Source organism: Nelumbo nucifera, chromosome 4, assembly GCF_055504915.1.
Source record: "Nelumbo nucifera cultivar China Antique chromosome 4, China Antique-T2T, whole genome shotgun sequence".
NCBI classification, from domain to species: Eukaryota; Viridiplantae; Streptophyta; class Magnoliopsida; order Proteales; family Nelumbonaceae; genus Nelumbo; species Nelumbo nucifera.
In genome coordinates, this window is record NC_142652.1 from 38,877,317 (window position 1) to 38,901,088 (window position 23,772).

At 36.5% G+C, this 23,772-nt stretch overlaps 1 protein-coding gene and 1 long non-coding RNA gene across 3 annotated transcripts; both read left to right on the forward strand.

Moving 5' to 3' along the window:
• The first annotated feature begins 3,953 nt into the window (after window positions 1–3,953).
• LOC104607257 (transcription repressor KAN1) lies at window positions 3,954–12,854 on the forward strand. 2 transcript variants are annotated; one of them, XR_736925.3, is made up of 7 exons: window positions 3,954–5,226; window positions 5,372–5,448; window positions 5,972–6,017; window positions 6,377–6,536; window positions 11,971–12,067; window positions 12,310–12,594; window positions 12,736–12,854. XR_736925.3 is itself a non-coding variant. In XM_010272855.3 (6 exons), the coding sequence occupies exons 1-6, from the start codon at window positions 4,302–4,304 to the stop codon at window positions 12,421–12,423; spliced, it is 1,419 nt and encodes a 472-aa protein (XP_010271157.1). In that variant the 5' UTR covers window positions 3,954–4,301; the 3' UTR covers window positions 12,424–12,854. The 2 variants fall into 2 exon arrangements, 1 of the variants encoding a protein (XP_010271157.1); XM_010272855.3 differs by having other exon boundaries at window positions 12,310–12,854.
• Window positions 12,855–15,278: 2,424 nt separating this feature from the next.
• LOC148792207 (uncharacterized) lies at window positions 15,279–21,103 on the forward strand. Its single transcript, XR_016085969.1, has 3 exons — window positions 15,279–16,968; window positions 17,683–17,970; window positions 19,319–21,103. It is a non-coding gene; the product is annotated as an uncharacterized LOC148792207 (long non-coding RNA).
• Window positions 21,104–23,772: the final 2,669 nt, after the last annotated feature.

Here is a 23,772-nt window from a genome sequence, read left to right on the forward strand (position 1 = left end):
CACCACCTAAATGAAGTTCACTTTTAAGTTTAAATAGAGTTTTTGATTTTCCAAATGTATATATTGGGCTAGTAGAAAGATAATTTCATTAATTACAAAGTTAGGAGTATTCAATCATTTCTTCCTAGGCTAGCTAGTGCCCTATAAATAAAGACGCTAATAAGGAAATTAAACTCAAGTTGTGTTGTATGGGTAATTTTGTAGACAATATTACCGGGGACACTTTGGTCAATAAAAGTGTCTACTGTTTTGTTTTCTTCACAAGTATGTCCAGATCATCACCAAGGTTTAGGTAGTGACACTCAAATTTCAGTAGCACTCCCCGACAAGAAATGAATTGACAGAGGTATGATCTATTTTCTTGCATATGGCTAGTGATACATTTTTAGAGGGAATAACAAATTAAATTGACCTATCATTCTAAAGACATTAACTTTTTTCTTGAACAAGACACGATGATGCTTAGAGGTATAAATGTTATCCTCATTTATACCATCCACACCTCTTCAATATCAAGATTTTTATTCTTTGGTTAAAGCTCAGGAAATGATGTTAAGGAATCTTATGAAAGTTGTTAATTAAGAGCTCTCCCTCAACATCAGATCTGTTTCTCTGTTATTTTCTATAAACCAAACATAACCTTAAGTCACATGAGATGGGCAATAGGAGTAGTAGAGGTTTAATTTTCTATTGGTGGTTGTTAATATTTTAAACTTAAAAATGTATATTTCCTTTGGTGGATGAGGTTCTCACATTATCCCCCATTATTAATAATAATTTTATAAGGTGGCTGGCTACTCCTCCACCTCAAATATTTGGGGGGTGGGGGGGGTCAAAAAAGAAAAATTACAAGAGAGGCATACATATAGAAGGCCATTACCCAATGTTGTGTAGGTCCCAGCTGTCTAATTAACCTTTGGTATTTTTTTTATTTTACCATTATACCAAGTAATGGCCCCTAAATCCTGAAACCATTCTACTGTTTTCTATTAAATGTCTAAGGTACTGAGGTCCCACAATCCATAATGAACTGGGGCTTATCTGCTGTGGTTGTCTTTGTTCTGCATGCCTCTTATTGGGATTGGGATAAGAAATGTATAAGATATCCTTTTTCTTAATTATCCAGGACGGAAAATGGTTTCAGGCGCAGACCTGAGATTCTCTCATTACTGATTGAACATAAATCCCTGCAGATCTCTTCATGGAACAACAACAACAATTGCAGCGACAGAATAAATAAGAACAAATGTGATACTACTTTCTTGCTTTTTCCTTGCCTTTGTAGACACTTCATGGAGGATTGGCAGGGGAATTGAGTTCATGGCCAATCTAGAGGTTCCCCATTTGATAGATGGTTTAGATTAGCAATAAGAGAGAAAGAAGAAACAGATTTGGTGAATTATTCAGAAATGAAATTAATTCTCATGTTCAGAGTGGTTATTGTGTAACTAGGCAACTAAATGTTGAGTTCCAAATTAATTAAAGAACTACTTTGGCTTCTTGTCAAATAACTATTTAGAAAAGCTATACTTCTTCTCTAGATTAGGTGACTAATTGGACCATCCATCAAATGAAGAGACCTTTTAGTTTGGCCATGCGTTTGCTTACATAATCTAAATGATTTCCTATTTCCAATCATTTATTAGACCTTTTCTAAATCAGTTTGTCCTTACCAAGATTGATTCAGTTTTTTTTAATTAAAAAACAGCCTAGAAGAAAGTCTTCGTTTGGCTCCTGCTGGGGCTGCTGGTATGAAACTTGACCCATTACTAGGGATGTGAAAGGAAACACAGAGAAACTTTTTGATCCACCAAACGCCATTGTTACACGTTATAAGAATCCTGTTCAATAATATCAGACCCAATTCTTTGAATTATTCAACTAAACAGAGACCCTACCCAATTAGATTTCTTATTTAGATGATATACACATATGCCATTTCAACCTCACGTGGCTGATTCTGCCCAGCCTTGACCAAAACCTGTTGAAGTTTCGGATTATTTCATCAGAAGAGAATGCACAAGAAGGGCTTTATTTTGCCACGTGGAAAGGGTATATATACTGCTGTGCTGGTAGTAGTAGCTCACACAAAGACGTATATAATGCATGTGGCCAATTCAATCTGCTATACATTCAGATTTGAGACACATTTGGATTGACCCGGCAGTCACTTAACCTTCCCTATCCATGCCAGCCAACCGTGTATATAGTAAATACCCTTTAAATTTATCAGATGTTTGAAAAGTAGAAAAGTTTGGAAATTAATTAAGAGTTGAAATTGAAAGCTTTGATTTTCACGTTGATAATCATTTCAAAAAGCGCTTAATTTGGGGTTAGGCCGGGAGTAAGGGAATTGTTGTTCGTCTTAAGCTGCCCAATTAATAATGGGTAGAGAGGAAGATGAAAACGTGGACTATTTTGGGCCCCCAATTAGGCTCGACTCTTCCAGCAAACTTCTGGTCACACGTGCACACACGAATGTGTGTAGGGGTTTTTCTTTTTTAATTATTATAAAATATATTAGATTAGAGTACAATAATTTATATCATTTGAGACGAATTGAGTCCATAAAAACCATTTATATGGAATTGAATAATTGAATGGCTCAAATTGATAAGGTACATTTCTGATATGGTAAAGATTGTACTGTTGTAAAGGTACAATAGATGCAGGCTCCTACACACACATTTAGCTTTGCAAGTCGCACTAGTACTTGTAATGTTTCTCTATCACACAGGCACAATTAGATCCATCACGACCGTCCAATATTTAATGCACTGCAGTAATACTTTTTTATAGGATATGGCTTTAAGCAAGTTATAGATAGCATACTACTAGTTGCCTCACTAATCTTGGCCATTCAAAAGAGGATAAATGGTTGAATGGTGAGATGGACCACTGGTGTTTGGTCTACAACTTCCAGATAATCAGAGTTACTGTGGTACATATATATGGACCATACCACATATCCCACACCATCCATCCCCTATACTGGATCATATAGTCTTAGCTGTAGACTTTGGACTACAAGAGAGGAAGATGAGGGTGGTGGTATCTTCAATCATCTCTGTTGTAGTGACCCAAGAGGGCTGCACCCTAGAGCATGTTTATTAGATGGGGTGAAGGCATTAATGGTAATGGAGTACTTCCCAAAAAGAAAAATAAATAAATAAGAGGGCCTCATATTATTTTATCTTGATTCAATCTAGGGTTTTGAAATCTATTCATGTTGGAGTCAATGGGAAGGTTCATCATTCATGGTCATGTGGGGATGGCATATATAATAAACCCATGATGCTAGACAAGGTTGTTGAAAGATTAGAAGAGAATATTTGGGAGGATGAAAGGGAATTAGAAGGTATGTGGAATTAGGGTTTACGATGATAACAATATGAAAGCAAACAAACAACTCTTTGGGGTCTCTCAGGTCAATGAGTTTTTATTATAAAACTCAATATTTCGTGATAAATTCATTATATCTCCGATATTTTGCAAAACCCATTTAAGCTTGGACTCCATCCATTTATCTATTATATAATTTTATGACTAAAATATTAGAGAGAGAGAGAGAGAAGGGGGCAGACAAGCGAAGAGGGTGGGGGAAAAGGAATCATACATAAGACTCTCTTTCTCTCTCCTTCATTTTTTAACCCGTCGTCTCCGGGGAAGGAAGTCGAACTGCCCATTTTTTGCTGCTTTGCGTGTTTTGACCAGTAAGAAAGAGAAGAGAGAAAAAGAGGTAGAGAGTGAGAGAGAGAGAGAGACCTTGTTCCAGTGTCATTATCTGTGATATACTCTCGAGGAACGAAGACCCAAATCCTCTACTTCCCATACTTGGTTCATTTTTATTTTATATTTCTTTTTTATTTCGTAACACATATCTACCTCTTCTCTATCCATCTCTCTCCGTCTTCTCTCTTTCTCTCGAGCATGTCTGTTGGTTGAAGAAGAGAGAAGGGTCTTTCTATTCTACCTTGGGCCCTTTTTCGGACTCACCTCTCAGAGCATCTCAAGGTGTTCCTTTGTTCAGCCATATCTAGTCTTGTCTCTCCCTACAAATCATTCTCCAAATTCTTCCGGGAGAAGAGAAAAGAAGAGAAAGAACACCACCCACAAACCCACCTTAAAAGATCACAGCTTTAATTTGTTTGGACTCTTGATATTTATTCTTGAGAGACCCAATTGGGTTAGAGATAGAGAGGAGTGGCCAGGTTCTATTGGACTGCAGCTTGAATATAAATATCATCGGCAAGCTTTCCTTAGGATTATTCGAGATAAAAAACGTATCCTTTCAAGGAACAATGTTCATTGAGCCCTCCTCAGTGCCCACTCCTGATCTTTCCTTGCATATTAGCCCCCCTAACAGCGCTCCATCGTCGATCTGCAATGGCAACAGCGACCAAGATACTACTGGTTTAGACCTTTGGCGTCGTCATGATGGTCTCAGGTCCAACAGTGACAGCTCCGTGAGACCTGATTCACAAGCTTACACTGAACTCTCCCTAGCGAACCCAAGGAACGGATTTGAGGCCGAGAGCCAGTGGAGGAGAAGCTTCACTAGAGGAGGAGCTGAAGAAGATGAATTGCGCCATGAACAACCGACCGACCACTATTCTCAACATCACCACCTTCGCCATCCTAACAGCAACCGACTAAATCACCTAAACCATGCCCCCTCAATCCTCGATGCCTCAGACGGGCTGAGGCCGATAAAAGGGATTCCGGTCTATCATAACCGCTCGTTTCCCTTCATCCCCATGGAACGTTCAAGAGAGAAGGATGGAAAGATGTGCTTCTACCAAATGTCCTATCCCTCCTGGTCTTCATCTTTGTGTTCATCCTCGTCTCCCTCTTCGGTTTGCTCTTCGTCTTGTCCTTCTTCAGCTTCTCCTTCTTCCCCTTTCATGGCAGGAGGCTTCGATCCCATGGCAATCTTACACTCCGGGCCGAACTCCCCATCTCCATCATCAGCTTATCGGATAGCAGCTGCTGCTTCGAGGTTCAATGGACTATCATCAGATACACTGAAACCCCACCAACTTCATAGCCTCCACCACCCCCACCAATATGGAATTGGACCTTCGGATGCATCTCATGCGATGATTAGATCAAGATTTATGCCCAAGCTACCGACCAAGAGGAACATGAGAGCTCCAAGGATGCGATGGACAAGCACTCTTCATGCTCGCTTCGTTCACGCCGTGGAGCTCCTCGGTGGCCATGAAAGTAAAGCATTTGCGCCCAGTGTCTTGTTTGATGTTTTCATCTTCTTTTCCAATTTTCTGGTTTACATACATAATTTTGATCCCGTTTGTCTTTTCGGTTATTCTTTTTCCTCCTTTAATTTCATCTTCATATGGTTGGCTTTCAGGGGCGACTCCAAAGTCTGTTCTTGAGCTCATGGATGTCAAAGATCTTACATTAGCTCATGTTAAGAGTCATTTGCAGGTACTGCTAAAATAGATATTTGTTTTCCTCTCTCTCTCTCTCTCCCTCTGCCATCGGTCCGATCTTCATCTATCCCTCCGGCACAGTAGCCGATGAATGCAGTGAATGAATGAATGAATGAATGAATAGATGAGTCTGATTTCCTGAGACAGGACAGCTTCTACTTTTAGAGAGAGAAGACGGTATAGAGAGAGTGAACAGGAATGATAAGAGAAAAAGTAGCCATCATTTCTCAATAATACAGGTCATTACTGGCCTTACCAAACATGAACCTCGTGGTTAATGAAGAAACCAAGAAATCCTAGAAAGAGAGGGAGAGAGAGAAGAAACTGTTCCCATGAGATTTTTGAATGAGATTTTTCTTTTTTAATAATTCGTTTTCTTTCTTGAGGGGTCTGAAGGAGAGAGAGATAGAGAGAGAGAGAGAGAGAGAGAGAGAGGACGGTTTTCCTTTTGCTTATTTTCTTTAGTTTTCCGTCCTTTATCTTTAACCTGTATATTGTTTATCTCTTTGGCTTTGCAGATGTATCGAACTGTTAAGACGACTGACAAGCCTGCAGCTTCTTCAGGTAATTCGTATTGCTTAGCCTTCAGCTTTCTTTTAGCAGCCTTAACACACAACCCCCCCCCCCCCCCCCCCCCCCCCCCGTCATCTTTATTTTGCACTTATCTACCCATTTCAAAATCCTCCTTTCTCTCCACTCCTCATCTTTTACTGAAACCAAACACCAAACCAGCATTAGTACACATGCACATATACATCCATCCATACACAAATACATAAATATAACTCCATTTTTTATGTAAATTTATATTACTTGTGTCCTTATGTAGCACGTATATCCATATATGCACCAAACCCTCTCTCTCCCTCTCTCGTTCTATGGGCGCTGCTACAGTAGTTTAAACTTTCCATTCTTTGTTGAAGGTCAATCGGATGGATCTGGAGAAGAAGATTTCTCACCAGCAGCCACTAACAACGATTTGAATTTACGCCGATTTATCGACCAGAGAGGATCGACAGATGGGTCTGTGCAACAAGATACAGATTACCCTTCTACTGCTACCTTGTGGAGTAACTCTTCAAGGTAACATCACCCACAGCCCCAAGCATCTCTTCTCTCTGTACATGAGACTACATATCTTATCTTTAATTCTTTATGTCTTTCTCTCCTCCATTCTATATATATATAGATGAAATCCGAGAAATCTTTGTCCACGTGCCCTTTCAGGTATAAATCGACAGATAAATGCCTTTCTTTTGCTTTTGCATGGATAGCTTAGCTTAGAAAAACGCAAACACACGTCCTCCATTTCTGAAGAATAAAAGGGTTCTTTGGCAGCTTTAGCTTTTTCTGTTTCTTCTCTTTTCTTTCTTTAATTTTTCGATTTTCAATGGAGATGCGGTGTTGAGCTTGAATGAGTTAAAAGCAAAGCTATAAACATAGAACACCAACAAGGAGAGATAAAAAAAATAAAGCAACGACTCTGCACTTTTCTTTCTCTTTCTTTTTACTGTTAATCCTTATTTATTGTTTAGTATATATAATGACTGAACTTTGGTTCTTATTCTCTCCACGAGGAGCTTGCACATATGACCAAAAAGACTACCCCTTGACTTGAGAGCTCCCCCTCTTTTCATTGTTTAATTAATAATGCATTATATTATGCTTCACATTGTCTTTCCTTGTTGATTATTTAATTCCAATCTCTAGCTATATTTTCTTCTCATTTTCCTTCTCTTCCCATGGAAAGAAAATTCCTGGGAAGCTATGACCTACACAAGCCGGAGCTCTAGATGTTTTGTGGCATTAGCCATAGATTGATGCAGTCTGATATAACATCGTTACTCTAGCTCTTTGGATTCCCTTCACTGCATTTTCCACGCTGAGATTAATTATATATGTATGTTGAAAAGTGAGAATGTGATGAGAGATAACGTTGGAGTCCTAAATTTGCGGAGTTCCAGATCAGAAACATTGGGATATGTTCAGGCAGTTCAGCTATAGCTAGCTATTAATTAGATACTTTAATTAACTCTTTAACACTTAAATAATTTGGTTTAGTCATTACAAGCAACAAACTGTACATGAAACTTAAAATCTTGTCATTTATGATAATGACAAAAGCTTGGAGGCATGACCAGCTTTAACCCAACCAGGGTAAAAGGTACTTCTGAAGTGAAATAACAGAAACTGTACAACACATTCAATAAAGTTATTATCATAGTAAAATAGCGAGTGTGCTATAAAGGGTGAGGACAGTAAAATCTACTAATGGCTGAGGAGGAGGAGGAGGAGTCTCTCATATACTATTTCGATCAGCTGTGAAGAGCTTCTGAATCTTAATTTTTATAATTTTGTTGAAAGTTTATATATACTCTAAATATATAATCATTAAAGGAATATAGGATAGAGCTCCAAATGTGAAGAGAAGAGAGATGAGAAGTTGTTACATGTAATAACATTAAATTAATGAGATGTTTACTTTTAAATTAAGCAAAATCGTATCAGTAATTTGTGAGGATAGTCGGATATATATATATAGTCAGTAGCTAGACTAGTAAATAAGGTGGTAATTAATATACTATTTTCTTCAAGGGCAAAAATGTTGAGAGTACTCAATATTCAAGAACTATATATACTACTAAGTTGGAAGGGCAAAATTGTCCTTGAGAAATCAGGACACAACTAATTGGCTCTTGCTGTTTCTCGTATAAGATAACCAGAAATGGAGTGGTTGAATTGGTAGTATTGATTTACAACATAAGTAGTATTTATGTTCCTCGTAAATTAGGTCAGTCTAGATAGAATTGGTTTACAGGATAATTAAGATTGGATTAGATGAATTTCTCTCTTTAGATTAATAAGGTGGTTGTAATCATCTGACTAATCTCAATGTAATTGTTTTCTATTTTTATTTTCTAATATTTCTCCAAAATTCCAAGGTGTATCTTAATTACTTAATTTCATTTGATTTTTAATTTGCAGTGAGGAATGGCCCTTCATTGTTAATGGAATCATAAGTAAATAACAACCTCATATAGGGATTGTAAATAGATAATAATCTTCTAATTCAAACCTTTCCATTTAAAAAAAATCAAAGACATCAAAAAGATAATAGTAGAAATTACTAAACTAATAAAATATTTGATCCTCTTGGTATTAAGATATAAAGTATTCTATTTTATGGGATAAGTAGTGGTGAAAAATGTTAAAAATCAACATAATGTGCACAGTTAAGCTCTACATAAACCCTTATGGTTATTGTAATGATCTAATTAATACTATTAATCTCATTCAATTTAGATTGATGGATCATTTTAAGACAATGAACTATCATCTACCATGTTCAAAGCACATTTTGGAAACCCAATTTTTGCCATAAACTTTTTTTGTACAAAGTATTCAGGACACAAGGCAGCCACTTCAACACCTTTGAAAGCCACTAAAAATTTACACATAAATCACTGCAAATTCTCTCAATGTGCATTAATATTCAAATTAACAACTTGTCAGATTTCCATCATTTTATGATATATATATACTACTTAAGGAAAATTTACTCACTCACTAACCTGGTTCACGGAATAATACAAAAACACATTATCCAATTTTCGTTATTCCTTTCATGGTTAGATCCATATTGTTCTCATTTTACCCCTTGAAATTTCATAGTTACCTATCATACCCATTTTATAGACTTCATTGGAAAGATTCTTTTTGCTCATGAATATGCAAATCCAGTTGCCCAACTTGAAGAATTTCGACTACACCAGTCTTATATTCAGCTTGAGCCCCATTAAAAAATTTAATGGATGCTTAACCCTGCCTAACTCAAGTTGCATCCTAGTGGTGAACTTGTCATGGTTCTTATATATTGGCATTATATTATTATTATTATTATTATTATTATTATTATTATTATTATTATTATTATTATTATTATTATTATTTGTTTTAGAGGCTAAAAGAGACCAATTCTATACTCTTTTTGATAAGTAAAATAAAAAATTTATTAAAAAGGAAAAAGGATAGATAAATATAAGTGAACCCAGGCCAACAAAAGAAACGGAGGCCAGCACCCCCAGCTCAACTTTTATTTCTTTAGAAGTTGAATTCTTAGTTAAAACCAATGTCCACTTATATATAAGCTTCAATTAATTTATTTCCATGTAATTAATATGAACATAGTTTATGAGAAACAATAAAATGTCCAAGAGGAATGCTAGTAAAAAACAACTTGGTTTTCTTTGCCCTACACTTGTAATGTGGCCTTTCATGGATCCCACCATGTCTATGGAGTTGCATGAACTTGTTTACTAGCATTCCTCATTCTATAATTCACATTTGAAGGCCGAAATACTCAGAAATTAAACCCATCTTTCGAGTATCCGAACCAGATTTTTTGCGTTATGCATAGATAGATAGATAGATAGATAGATAGATAACATACGAACTTTCATTTAAGATACTAAACAAGTTGTGTTTTATCCATTGCCTTCTATTGCAATTCATCACCTTAATCCTATAGACTCAGTTTAAAAAGAGTATAAATACAAACATATACAATACAAATACATACAAAATAATACAAAAAGTGATGGTTTATATTTTCATGATAAATATTTAGGCATACTGCTATAGATGTTGGGTTGTTATGTCACAATCCAAATGCTAGTGATTTTGGTAGATGTGAATTGTGGACCCTTTATCTATTAAAGCACGGGGGGCAATGTTGCAGAGATACCTTCTGCAACTTTCATTGTCACCAAAGATTCTCAGTAGTAGTATCACATGTCATTAAAGTAGAAAATGATTTAAGCCATGCACAATATTGGGAACAAGTAATACGATTATGACGTTTTATTTCATCTCATGTATATGTAAATGCATGTATTTAGATGTTCCAATACTACCATATCCTCTAATTTAGTAACCTTCCTATTTCCTACTACTCTTATATTAATGGCGACAGGATCTGCTGCCATCAAAAAGCGTGCTAATACTCTGGCAGCACAGCATCCAGCTGCGTATCAGGAATATCTCCCCATGAATGAATGTATCAGGCGCGCATGGGAGATATTCCTGATGTACAGTTTGATGCAGTGCTGTCAGAGTGTTTACACTTTTTTTTTTTTTTTCTGGCAACACTTCTTTTCATTTAAATGTCTGTCATTCATGGATATAGTATCTTTCACTGCCACCATATCATAATAATTGCTCTTTTATCTCAAGGAGTTTTTCCATTATTTCATTTATCTTCCCAAAACCTAGATTATTTTCAATTAAAATTAGATCATTTCAATTAATTAAATTCTTATCATTCATTATATCAAGCCTGGTTTCCTTCCCTGAAGTTGGAGTAATAAAAATGTGTGTTCATTTTCTAACAACCATTTTAATCTCCATTTAAAATTCTATAATTAAGTGGATTTCCCTACAGAAGTTCATCTATCATTGAAGTTTTGTCCTTCACATATTTGAAAGCATTTCTTAAGCTTTCAAGCTTTTCCAATAAATAATAAAGCAATATTGCTCAGAATTATTTGCAGAGTTAGGTCCTTTACAGCTTATTTCTTGTCGGAAAGTTACACAAATAATTACATGATCTTGATCTATCCTTTCAGCCTATCTTTAAGAACCCTTTTGACTGATGCAGGAAGCATTTAGGTTTATTTACAAGATCTCTCATTTGATTTCTGCTTGAGGCTTCCTTGTTTGTTTATGGTTTTAGGTCAAAGCAAGTAGGCAAATTTAACTAATCGAATAATTTCACAGGCATTCTTGCAGTTATTTCCATAGAGGCTCATAAATATCACTGCAACTAAAGCCTTATTCTTCTCTTAGAACTTGATTTTTTATTTATTTATTGTGTGTTTGTGTGTGAGAAAGTTGGAAGTAGTCTAATGAAGAAGAAATTATTAATCATATAAAGGAAACTAGGTTGCATTTAATCTTTAATCTTTGTACACCCATCAGTGACATAGAATAGATAGGTCTTTCAGCTTGTTGAAGTGATAATTTTGGAAGAGAAATGTGATAACTAGATTCTCAATTCTCACTTCCTCGTGAACATTCGTGTGTCGTTAATATTCTCTACATATAAGCTACTCGATGAGACTTCTTCACACATTCCATTTTCTTATTGGTGTTAACACCAAATGCACAAGAAAGTAAATGAGGAAGTAGGGTTTTCCAAAACATAGTGGTATAGAAATGAATTTATGTATTGATTTTCCAAAAACTGCAACATGACAAGAGCAGTAATTCTCCCCAAACTAAGAAAAAAGAGATAAGGAACTCTACAAAAGACTTCCCATCATCTTCTTTGCAGGGAAAACTACTCATCTAAAATGCCCCTTTGCAACCTCTAAAATACTAGCCATTTTTGGTATTTAGCCTTTCATGAATGTCAACTTTTTGCAACTTTTCTTACTCTTTTATTCCACCCAATGAAGAAGACGTTGACAACCAATTAGAATAGCTGAAATCTAACTCTACTCTTTATGGCAACTTTCAGCAATAGAGGAAGCTGGCTGCAAACTAACTCAAGTGACATGGATGGACATAGATCAGAAACCTTCCCATCTCAGCAAAGATCTGGGCACCAAATTGAGGTGACTCACACCCAAGTTTCAATTTTTTTTTTTTTATTTATGTTCAGTTACATGCACACAATTAAGACCATTAATGATGGGGTGTGCATGACCAGAGACTCCACAATGATGCATGCATGCCTCAAATTAATATACATACAATCCATGCATGAGTTCTGTGGAGATGAATATTATTTTGAAATTAACTAAAATTAACAAATGGGTGTCATTAGATGACAATTAACATGGTTTCATCTTAACAGGAAAGCGATTTGACCCGAACAAAAAGCTTTCTGGGATCTCATTTGGAGCTCAAGAACCCAAGCTTGGAGTTCACCTTAGGAAGACCAGACTGGTGTGGTCAAGAGCATGACTGATTAACTAGAACCCATTGTCTCAACATTTAAAGCTGGCATTCCATGATTGGTCCAGTATCTTCATCAGTGAGAAGGGATATATAGATATAGAAATATATGGGCATACAAACAGAAGAAGAGGGGTGTTGAGTAGATTTGGATGAAGAAGCCATATCTAATTATTCCGTGCATGTAAGTCTCATATCAGACATACACCTTTTTTGGGTATTGTAAGCTTTTTTTTTTCTCTCTCTCTCTCTCTCTCTCTGGGTGTTGTAAGTGGCATTGATGCACTTTAATTTGAGTTGATGTTATTCCATGCATGGAAATCAGGAAAGAAGGAGAAGAAGAAGGAGAAAGAAAAAGGAATCAGATCTCAGTGGTGCATTATTTGGGGTTATATTCTCTTTTTTCCTTTACTATAAAATCTTTTCTGATGCAGTGTTTCATCCTTTTATGGGTCCATTGTCGCCCTAGAGTGTGAAAGGCTTGACTTTTGGAACTCTTTATGTCATTTCCTGGCCTCTCTGCTATTAACGTTGATACGTACCCCAGAAAAGCCTCACAGCACATGGTGCAAAGACGACTCCTACTTTCCTATGATGTAGTAGTAGTCCACATCCATTGCATAATTCATCTAAGAAACTGGACCATTATAAGCTCCAAATTACCTCAGACGATGAGTTTAAGTATTAGGGTGGTAGGACCACCGACCGGTGAAAAACACGGCAACGCAACTCGTGTAAAATTAATTTAAGATTCTCTGATCACTCAAGAGTCAAGAATGGGTGGCGCAGCTTTGTTATCCACCGCCAGGTGACTTCATCTGATTACCAACAAAAAGGAGTTGCTAACTTTTTTTCCATGGATGAATTTGACACTAATCTGAGACAGAGTGCAATTTAATAAGTGATCGATATGTTTCGATTATGGGGTGCAACCTCATCCCCTCACCTGAATCTTTTGTTGGGAGTGGATGTCCCACAGGCCACAACTGAGCTGGATCAAGTATTCAGTTATGAAACAGACCGTACGTGCAATTGCTTCCTAATGCTGCAGCTAGATGCCATGACAGTGAGCCTAGGTAGAGCCTAAGGCTTTGTTTGGTTTGATAGAAATAGAAAATTAAATAAAACAGAAAAAGAGCTGAGGGAAGTTTGTTAGGATTTTTCACAAATTTCCTTTACAACCTCAACTCTCTGTTTCTCTCTTATCTTCTATCAAACCAAACATAGCCTAGGGACCTCTTTCCATGAAGGTTTATTGTATAGTGGTGGTACTGAAATATCCAACAATGGTTGACGTGGCCTCCATTCCAAACTGGTTCATATTGGAGCCTAGTGTTTGGTTAGTTATAGTCCAGAAGCTCTGTATGAGCAGACCGGAGTGGTTACTTGGGTCCTATTGCTCTGGCCGTAACCTGTAAATGTAAGAAGAGTTTTCTGGCCAATCCTTAAAGACCATTGTGAATGTGAGCCCCAGCAGTTCACCATAGGATTCAGATTTGCCAATATTAATATGCTTGTCATTTTAAAAATTAGGTTTTGCCTATGGATAACAGCTGAAGTGGCTGAACTGAATACCTTATTGCTTTCATTTTTATTACCGATCGAGGCCCACTTATTGGTTTATCATTTTGCAACTTGATGGGCCTGGAACTACCTCGTAAAGATAATCCACCTTTTTTTATTCTAAGGCTCTGTTTGGAGGCAGTAGAAATACAAATATGTAGAATGTAAAACTTTGTATTTTGTATGTATTTACACCATAAATATTTGTACTCTTTCCAAACTGAGCCCAATGATCCATACACTGCCCATAATGTCTAGATAGGGGATTAGGGGTAAGGCAGTAAAAGCCAAATATTTATAACCATATGCATAGACCTGGGAACTATCAGTAGGCATCCGTGTAAAGATGTATAATCACACAGGCCTATAAACCTACCAACCATTAACTATAGTAAGGTTAAGTACTCTAGTTAGGAGTTTGGTTAGTTCAACCGTCCCAACTTTAAAAGTACCAGCAACCCAAGCTTCCCATGGTACTTAAAACCCTACATGGAAATTAAAGGTATGTGGAAGGTCTATTATGACATTTAGAATGTCATTCTGTAGTACCTTCATCCTTTCCTCCAGATAAATTTTGGTTTAGTATTCTTTTATTAATCAAAACCAGATTGCATTAGTATTTATCAGAGCTTCAGCTAGCTGTTCAATTAAAAGCTAAAAATGGCAAAAAATTGTAAAATAGAGAGAAAATAAATAAGGGTTATGTTGTAAATCTTCTTTTCACTTTTTCCCCCTTTCTCCTTTTCAAAACCTTCAAAAACCCCCTATTATCATTATCATTAGGAGATGAATGGTTTTTATAAATTTATTACACCATCCCTGACAAAAATTGAGTGATGGTGAAATTTATTAGTCTTCCCTTCCAACAGAGATTTGGGGGGGTCCATCTCTTCATCCAAATGGGCTTGGGACCTTTGTATTGGACGTAGAGCTGTCAATGGGTCTGGTCCATCTTACAGAACCAAGCCAGCTATGTAGGTTTTGGCTCTATGGCTTTGTCTCGATTTATAAATGAAGTGGGATTGGTTTTTTATTTCTTGAATCAATTTAGACCCGGATCAATTATATATTAAAAAATATATAAAGATATTCTGATTTTTTAATAATTTTTGTTATACTTTATGTCTAAAAGGGTAAATTTCATAAATAATAAGATAATTATGAATTAAAACACATTTTATCAAAAAAAATAATAAAGTTTGATGAATTGGAAAAACCAGATATGTTTTCAAAAATATTACAAAAATAGTGAACAAGACAAAAAATTAACTTTTTTTGGACCAAATTATCCTTTCTTAAACTTCACACCACTGTTCATCGTCTCCCTTTTCCCCATTCGACTTCCATCATTTTTCTGATCAATGAAAATGGAGCCTGATGTGAGCATCGAGAGCGGGTGCATGATCCACATTTCAATTACCCGTTGCAAAGGGGCTGAAACGATGGAACGATGACAAAGATATGTAATGAGGGTGGGACTGAAACGATCGATGGAAGAGCAGGCAATGGACCGATACAAGTTCTGGTGAGTGCTAACAGAATCCATTTCATGGTAGGCATAGACCTGTTTATGGGCCAGGTAGCCCAACGACCCGACCCAGCTGCGGTCGGACTTGGACATATTATTAGGTCCATGGGCCAGGTAGCCCAACGACCAGACCCGGCTGCGGTCAGGCTTGCACATATTATTAGGTCCATGGGTCAGGCCTCGGGCCCTATTATCTAAGCCCGACTTGATTTTGGGCCGAGGCTTGGGATTTCACAAAAAAAGCCCTATCCGAACCTGGCCTGATCCGATAATAACTTAAATATTAAATACTATAATATATATATATATATATATATTCTAACCCTAACTCATTTGAACAAACTGAAACTTCTTCCCTTTCACAGTGGCGGCTGGTGGTAGTTCTATCTTCTATCTTCTATACTATAGACGGCGAGCTAGCGATGACATCTCTTCAAGCTCTAATTCCAAGTAATCAGCAGCGTCCCGCCATCCCCATTTCTCTGAGCTTTGAGTCCAAACTCCAGAGTAGCAGCGTCTCCAACAATGGTTGGCAGCATCTGCAGTGGCACAGCCAACAACCAACTCTGAGCTCTGACTTCAAGTACTCAACGGTGTCCCCATTTCTCCGAGCTCTGAGTCCAGACTCCATAGTAGCGGCGTCCCCAACACTCCCCAACAATGGCCGATGACATTTACAACGGAAAGCCAACAAACAACAACCAATGAACTCCATCAGGTCTCTCTCTCTCCCCAATTTGTCGACCCTTCCTGCGACAAATTGACGATCTCTGAACTAGAATGTAACTCTCTCGGGCCTTGGGCCTTTTATTAGGGCCGGGCTCAAACTTACGATATAGGCCCGATGGTCTGATTGGGCTCGGGCTCAGGTCTCGATATTTTTAATTGATAACAAGTAAAAGCCTGACCCATTAACAGGTCTAAGTAGGCCTAGCTAGATTGAGGGCCACTGAGAGAAAACAATAGCTCGATATGAAACCCTGTAAAATCCATCCTTGAGCCTACCATCCCTAGCTTGCAAGCACCTGCCCTCATCAGATAGTTCTCTTATACAGTCAAGCAGGATGATCTGCTCATCTGGGTATGTGAGATCAATCGCTTGCCAACCAGAGGCCACCTCCAAAACAACAATCCCAGAGTTGAAAACATCAGATTTTGTCATCGCAAAATGCTTCGTTTCCGGAAGCTCTCAGGTGGCAGATACCCAATTGCGCCACCGGTCCTAATTGTGTTTGCCAACCGAAACTGGTGGCCTCTTATGGACATGGACTTGTATACTGGAGTGGTTGGATATTCAAGCTCATGCTCCAGCCATCATGCCAAGCCAATATTGCCCAGCCGGGCGTTGAAGTGGGAGTCAAGCACAGCATTGCTTGTCTTCACATCCCAAGCCATTCTTCGTCCTCTCCCCGTTTCTCATGATAGCCAATGAACACTGATGATGGACAGGAGTTGGGGGTATTTTAGGTGAGAAAAAAGCAAAACATGTTCATTGTTTTGGTTATTTTTTTTAAATCATATCTGATTTTGTTTGTTAAATGGTCATACTTTATGTAAAAAGCCCTTTTATCAACCTAACAGTTCAGTATTTTATTATCAAAACGAAGTTCTAAACTATTATTATCATTGGGAATTATAGATGTGTCAAGTATAAACTAGTCTAATCGGATCAGACCCCATTGTCCCGATCAGTAATTAGTCCGGTTCTATAATTGAAACAGTATCGGTACAGCCTGTCCTGAACAAGACCCAATCCATTGACAGCCCTACATGGAGGAGGATAAAAGAAGATTTTTTTTTAAATTATTTAACAGAGGGTCAGGGTTGGCTTGGTTATAAAAAATAATTAATGGCCTAGCTGGACAAAAATTCTCACAAGGGATCTATAGCAGTTTTGAAAAGTCATGATAATGTGTAAAACGAATGAAGGAGAGAGATTTAGATAATAAACCAATAAATAATAAGCTTTTACATAAAAATAACAAGTCTTTTCTAAAAGATCCTATAATCAAAAAGATAATAAGCTTTTACATAAAAATCTTGGCAGCCAATAAACCGTTTGATTGAAGACGTGTTTTTCCATGCAAAAATGAAACTTGAACAGGCAAAAAATTCTGTTTCTAGCTTTCCAAAATAAGCTCTAATCGAGTTTCTTGCATCTTTTTGGGGTATGATTTTCAGCAAAAAGATCTTCCAGCCAAACAGAGGAAGACTCAAACGCAAGCTGCCAGAAATCATTTAGTACCAAACAGGGTCTAAGTCACTGGAATTAGATACTGAAATGGCATAAACCATGGCATGGAAGAAATCTTTTTAGTGCATACAAATTTTTGTAAGGCAAAAAGTATGGATCTGAAAACATAGGACCACCCATTTTGTGGAGCTCCACGATTTCTCATTTGTCATACATCGGGATGATGAAGACCCGCCTATGGTCCCACCTTGAAGACTAATTGAGCCAAAATACAAGTGAGTGTGCTCTTTTTTAAAGCAAACTTCTATGAAAATTGAACTCTTTTTCAATTTTTGGTAAATGTTTTTCTTTCTTTAATTTTGGTAAATGATTTGAATTCCTTGATTGCTTTAAATGATTTGGTAAATGTTTTTCTTTCTTTAATCCGACCAATTGTATGTATAGGCCTCTTCGGTGTTTATAAGTTTTGTTTTATTTAATGTCCCAAAGGGTAAATTTCATAGGTATATAAGATAATTTTGATATATATATATATATATATATATATAGTTTACTATTTTGCTATTATTTTTATTAAGACTATAGTATCAAAACATAAAATTTAAAATTATTATTATCAATTTATCATAGGTAATTAATGATCTCAAGAATAATCGGGTCTAATCAGGTCAGAACTGATTATTCCAATTAATAATGTAACTGGTTAGTAATCTGTTTGGGCCGGGCTGATAAGTTGTGAGGATCCCAGCTTGCAATTAATAGTCCAGTGCCAACCAGCTGGTTGGTAAGGTCTCTTGTTGATCATAGCTGAGATTTAGGATCAAATCCCACTTGCACCTAGGTTGGGGGTGATGGATTGGAGATGGATTACCCCCGTTGTGTAGCCCTTACAAAAGAAATAAAAATAAATAAAAAAAAAGGTCCTCTATCCCCTTCCCCGAGCCAATTCTTTGACATCCTTGTTATAAGTAATGTTGCTGTTTTACTTTTTAAGTTGTAACCATTTTCGGGTTATACTAGCTAGCCTTTGAGAATCAATCATATGCCACAGAAAAATTTCAGCCTTTCATTTTATATAAAGTAATTTTGGTGAAGGGTTTTTAGCTACTTGGAAACCACTCACTGGTTTAAGTGTTTTTCGTTTTGTTAAGAGAGATTTTATCTTTGTTCTTTTTCCAATAAATCTAAGCCATAAAATGATCTTATTTCCCCCTGGCAACTAAATTTCTTAAACTAGTAATCTCATCTCCAACTGTATATCTTCTTCCCCGCGGAAGCTAGCCTCCTCTTTGCTTTTTTTGAGAAAAATAATTAAAATTGAAGTCAAAATTAAGAGAAGGCCCCTTGGCGGTCTAGAGATGGACAGAAGAGAACCATTCAAAAACATAAAATTTTGTTGATAAATTTTTTATGAACAAAACCCATGCACATAATTTGTTGATAGAATCAATTTTCTGCCTCTTATCAATAAAACAAACATTTTTTTTATCTGTTATATATTTTGCTTTTAAAGTAAATCTAAGTATTTTTGTTTCTTATTTTCATATCTCGGATTGCTAGTTTACACTATTACTTAATTTTAATGATTGATATGACATTAAACAAAACAAAATGACAAAACAGGAATAATGTAGCTGATCCCATATAGTGGGACAAGGCTTAGTTGTTGATGATGATGATGATGATGATGATGAACGACAAGGGCAAAAGGGTAACCAAACATTCCTTCTACTTTTTTGGTTAGGGTAGAGGTGATATAGAGATTTGATGGTTTCCTGCCATCTTGTTAAAAACAGATGAAAGAAAAAGGCAGTAACAACATGTTTGGTAGAAGCTAAACTGAGTGACTGTTATGTAACAGCCAAAATGGCTGAACTGAATAACTTACTTCTTTATCTTTCAGAATAAGCTTTTAGTGGGGAAGCAAGTCGGATTGCCCGAATTCAAGAGCTCAACTACACTAGGCTTGGGTTGAGCTTGAGCTAGGGGTGCAACTTAAACGGGCCTAGATCAAGCACAAACTGACCCACCCCGAAATTTTATATGGGTTAGGCTAGGATTTTTGGTCCTTTAGTTGGGTTCGGGCCCAAGAAGTTGGGTTTTTTTATTTTTCGGACTAGTTCATTGACCAACCCGAGCCCGAGCCCGAGCCCGAGCCCGAGTTCGAGTCTAAGCCCAACCTGAATGCTTCAAATTACAGTGTGGGCTAGGCTCGGGCTTGACCTCAGACTTGGTCCGGACTCAGGCATTAAGCCTAAATTTTAGGATTGGACCTAAGTGACCATAAACCCGTTCCAACCTGCCCGACTTGCACCCCTAGCTTGAGCCCATTCAAAATTTGGCAAATATTATCCTAACCCAACCCAAATTGCATCCTTAGCTTTTATTTTTTGACATTGCGAGTACCTTGGCTGAAGTTAGGTTCGATTACTATATCCTCGTTTTTTATTTAAATATTTTTTCCACTAAAATAGATAAAGCAATATGTCGAAAGAAAAAAGAATTTTCTCTTCTTGCTTTAAATTTTTCACTGAAGATATATTCAGAGAAACAATGAAGAAATTTTCATTTCTCTTATCAAAAAGTTAAAACAGAAAAGAAAAATCTTGACGACTTATAAATAACTCCCATTCCTAGGAAATAATAATGTAGGTTTCATTTGTTTGCGGTGCCAATGAAATTTGCACTGATGTAAATGCATGGGATTGCAAATAGGGTAAATGCAAATGCTGGTTAACTTTTGCTTCAAGCTTTGCTTTGTTTGTTTGTTTGAAACATAATTTTCAAAACTGGACCGGATCAGACAGTCGGACCAGAAAAACCGAGAACCGGTTAGGTGATTGGTTCCATTTTTCTCAAAAATCGGATTCCCCCCCAAAACCGTTGATTTTGGTCAGTGAACCACGGAACTTGGCAGTTAACCATTCGAACTGTTCGAATAGTTTTGACCGTTTTTTAATTTTTTTAATTTTTTTTATTTTTTTGTCAAAATGGGCCGAGCATTCGGTTCGAAAGGTCGAACCATTCGACCTGATAACTAGACCCTTGATCGGTTTGGTCACCAGTTCAGTTTTAAAAATCATGATTTGAAATGCAATTGGGGATTGCAAATTCATGGTGGAAGTACAAGTGGTCCCCACATCATATGAGAGAAAATGAGGTGCAAAAGTGATATTGGACAAAATATGCAAATTTTTAATCAGGTAGAGGTGTAAATCAAATTGGGATCTACTCCTCACAGAGATAACATCACACCGACCTCAGCCACATCACACCTTATATTGTGAACATCTCCCCATGGATGATAATAAATACAAGTACGGAAGATGTTCCTGATGTGTAGTCAAGGCATGCTATGAGGTCAATGTGAGGCGTTTTCTGTGAGGAGCAGATCTGGAATCATGCAAATCAATTTCAAACACATGCATACAAAATTGTCCCTTCTCTTTCCATTTTTTATGAAACTTCTTTAAGGAATTTAAGGAATTTACATGACCTTCTTCACTGGAACATGTTGCACCACAATTTTTCACTAAAGCTGTGTTTGGCTCGAATACTCCTAAACGTCTTAATAAACACTTATTTAAAATACTAATAAACTAAAGCTACGTTTTGCTCTGAGGTCCAACATTTGAAAGTGTAATAATTACATTAAGAGGTGTATTGGATTTGGTGAATTTTTCTTTCCTTTAAACTCTGAAAATGTTACTTGAACTTTAAAATCTGAATTCTAAAAATTGCCAAATGACTATTTTAACCATATATATGAGAATTTTTGTTTGCCTATATAATTCAATAAAAAAACAACACTAAAAATTATTACAATAAGTCAATAACATTTTAATATTAACAAAAATTAAGATACCTTACAATAAGTATAACAGTATTATTAACAATAATTAATATAATATAATTAATTAGTAAATTTTATTCTAAATAATTAATTTCTATTAGAATATTTTTATAGCATATTATAATTATAATATTATATTATAGTATTAATTTTGTAATATTGTAAATATTATAATAATATTAAAAATATTATGGAGAAAATGAAAGACCACTGGTGGGTCCAGTGGATCCGGTGGGTCTCGATCTGAGATATTATAGGTAAATTGAACGTTAGAGGGGCAATATGGGTAAAATTCATTAAAAAATATCCCGACTGTACTTTAGCCATCATGCTTCTTCAGAATCAAAAGGCACAGAAAACCTCTTTAACGCAGAAAGTTGTATAAAACCACTTCATTGTTAAGAGATTAGAGGAACCAAACGGGGCCTTTGTATATTAATAAACAAGATGGTGTTTAATGCATTATTTACTTAAGAACCCATTTGTTGTAGTGTGAACTCATTTGCACTTGTGCAAATCCATGGACTGAGTGTGAATCCCAATTACTTTTGTTTCAAATTTGACCTTGTTTTGTTTGTAAGTAAAATAGGAACTAAAATGATGTGGTCCTCTGAAAGAAAAGTGAGACAAAAGCGAGGTTCTTTATTGGGGGAAGTAAAGTACTAAGGTAGGAAGCAAATTGATTTATCCCAATTCCCCATTTTATATGACAATTAAGGTAGGAGGATGTGCAAAATTTGCATCAGTTTCTCAGATGCAAAATTTGCATCTGCTAATTGATGCATATGAAACAAGTGCAATTTTTCATCAGATAAGAGTGTATATTAGTCACAAATAGGTTTAAAACTGAACTGGGTAAAAAATTTCTATCCGATTCAGATTTGCATTTTAAACAAACGAAGCCTAAAGGGCAAAAGTACTGAGCATCAACTGTACTACCACTGAATCGGATGGGCAAAAGTGCAAAACTGACCCCAAGAAATCGTGCTATGTATGCGTGTTATAGAAGAATCAGGTTAAGTTGGGAAGGCTGAGGTGGCTTTCGAGGCACAGTTTTAACCTGAAGCCTGAAAATATGTAAAACTGTAAAAGCCCAAGTTTGTTAGGTCAGGTCTATATAGAGCCTGCCCAAACTGCACATTTATCATTTATCAACAAAATCCATTGGCTTGCACATGCATGAATATACACAGAAAAGCCAATGGGAAAGGGATCAAAGATGATTCAATCGCATTCAAAAGAAAAAACGAAAGAACAAAAAAAAAGAAATGAATGAGAAAAAAGCCAGATAACTGGAAAGCCTTGAATTCTTACAAGTAAAGGTATCAATGGATCGGTTTTGGATTGGACCCCATCCAGTCCAACATCAATTTGAACGGATTGAACACACCAACAAGACATATTGGATTGAACCAATCCGATCTAAAATATTTATTAGATTGGATTAGACCTGATCCATCCGTAACAAATTTATATTGAATTGGGTTAGATTAATCCAGATCCATTGGTATAAGATAAGAATATATGTGTCAATGGACTGGGTTTGGATTGAAACCAATCTAAATCAAAATAAATTTGAACGGATTGAATGGTCCAGACATTGAATTGGACCGGTTCAAATTGGTCCAAAACATTCATTGGATTGAATTGAACCTGGTCCATTTATAAAGGACTCACATTGGACTGAATCGGATTAGACCAAATTCAGTCCAATTGACATCCCTACCTACAAGTAGAAATTAGAAAAACACAATGGACCTGTTTGATTTTCAATCAGAACCAAAATCCCTTGAAATAGTTTATTCCCATAGTCTATTTGGTTCAGACAGGAATTACAATCAGAATTGGAATAAACTGGAATGGAATATGGAGGAATGCCATTCCAAAAGGAACAGGAATGGATTCTGTTTCTGCCCAACCAAACAGTCTAATTCTAGAATCTAGACCCCCATTCCCGCAAACCAAATGAGCCCCATGATTTGAAAACTTGGATCATCATAATATTCTTTGTTCACATATTACTCTTAAGACACATAACTTTGACTTAACAATCCAATTATAGAAGAAGATTCAAGGACCCGTTCGTTTTTTTGATTTTGAAAGGGTGAAAAGTGGGTCTAACATATTACTCTTAAGACACATAACTTTGACTTAACAATCCAATTATAGAAGAAGATTCAAGGACCCGTTCGTTTTTTTGATTTTGAAAGGGTGAAAAGTGGGT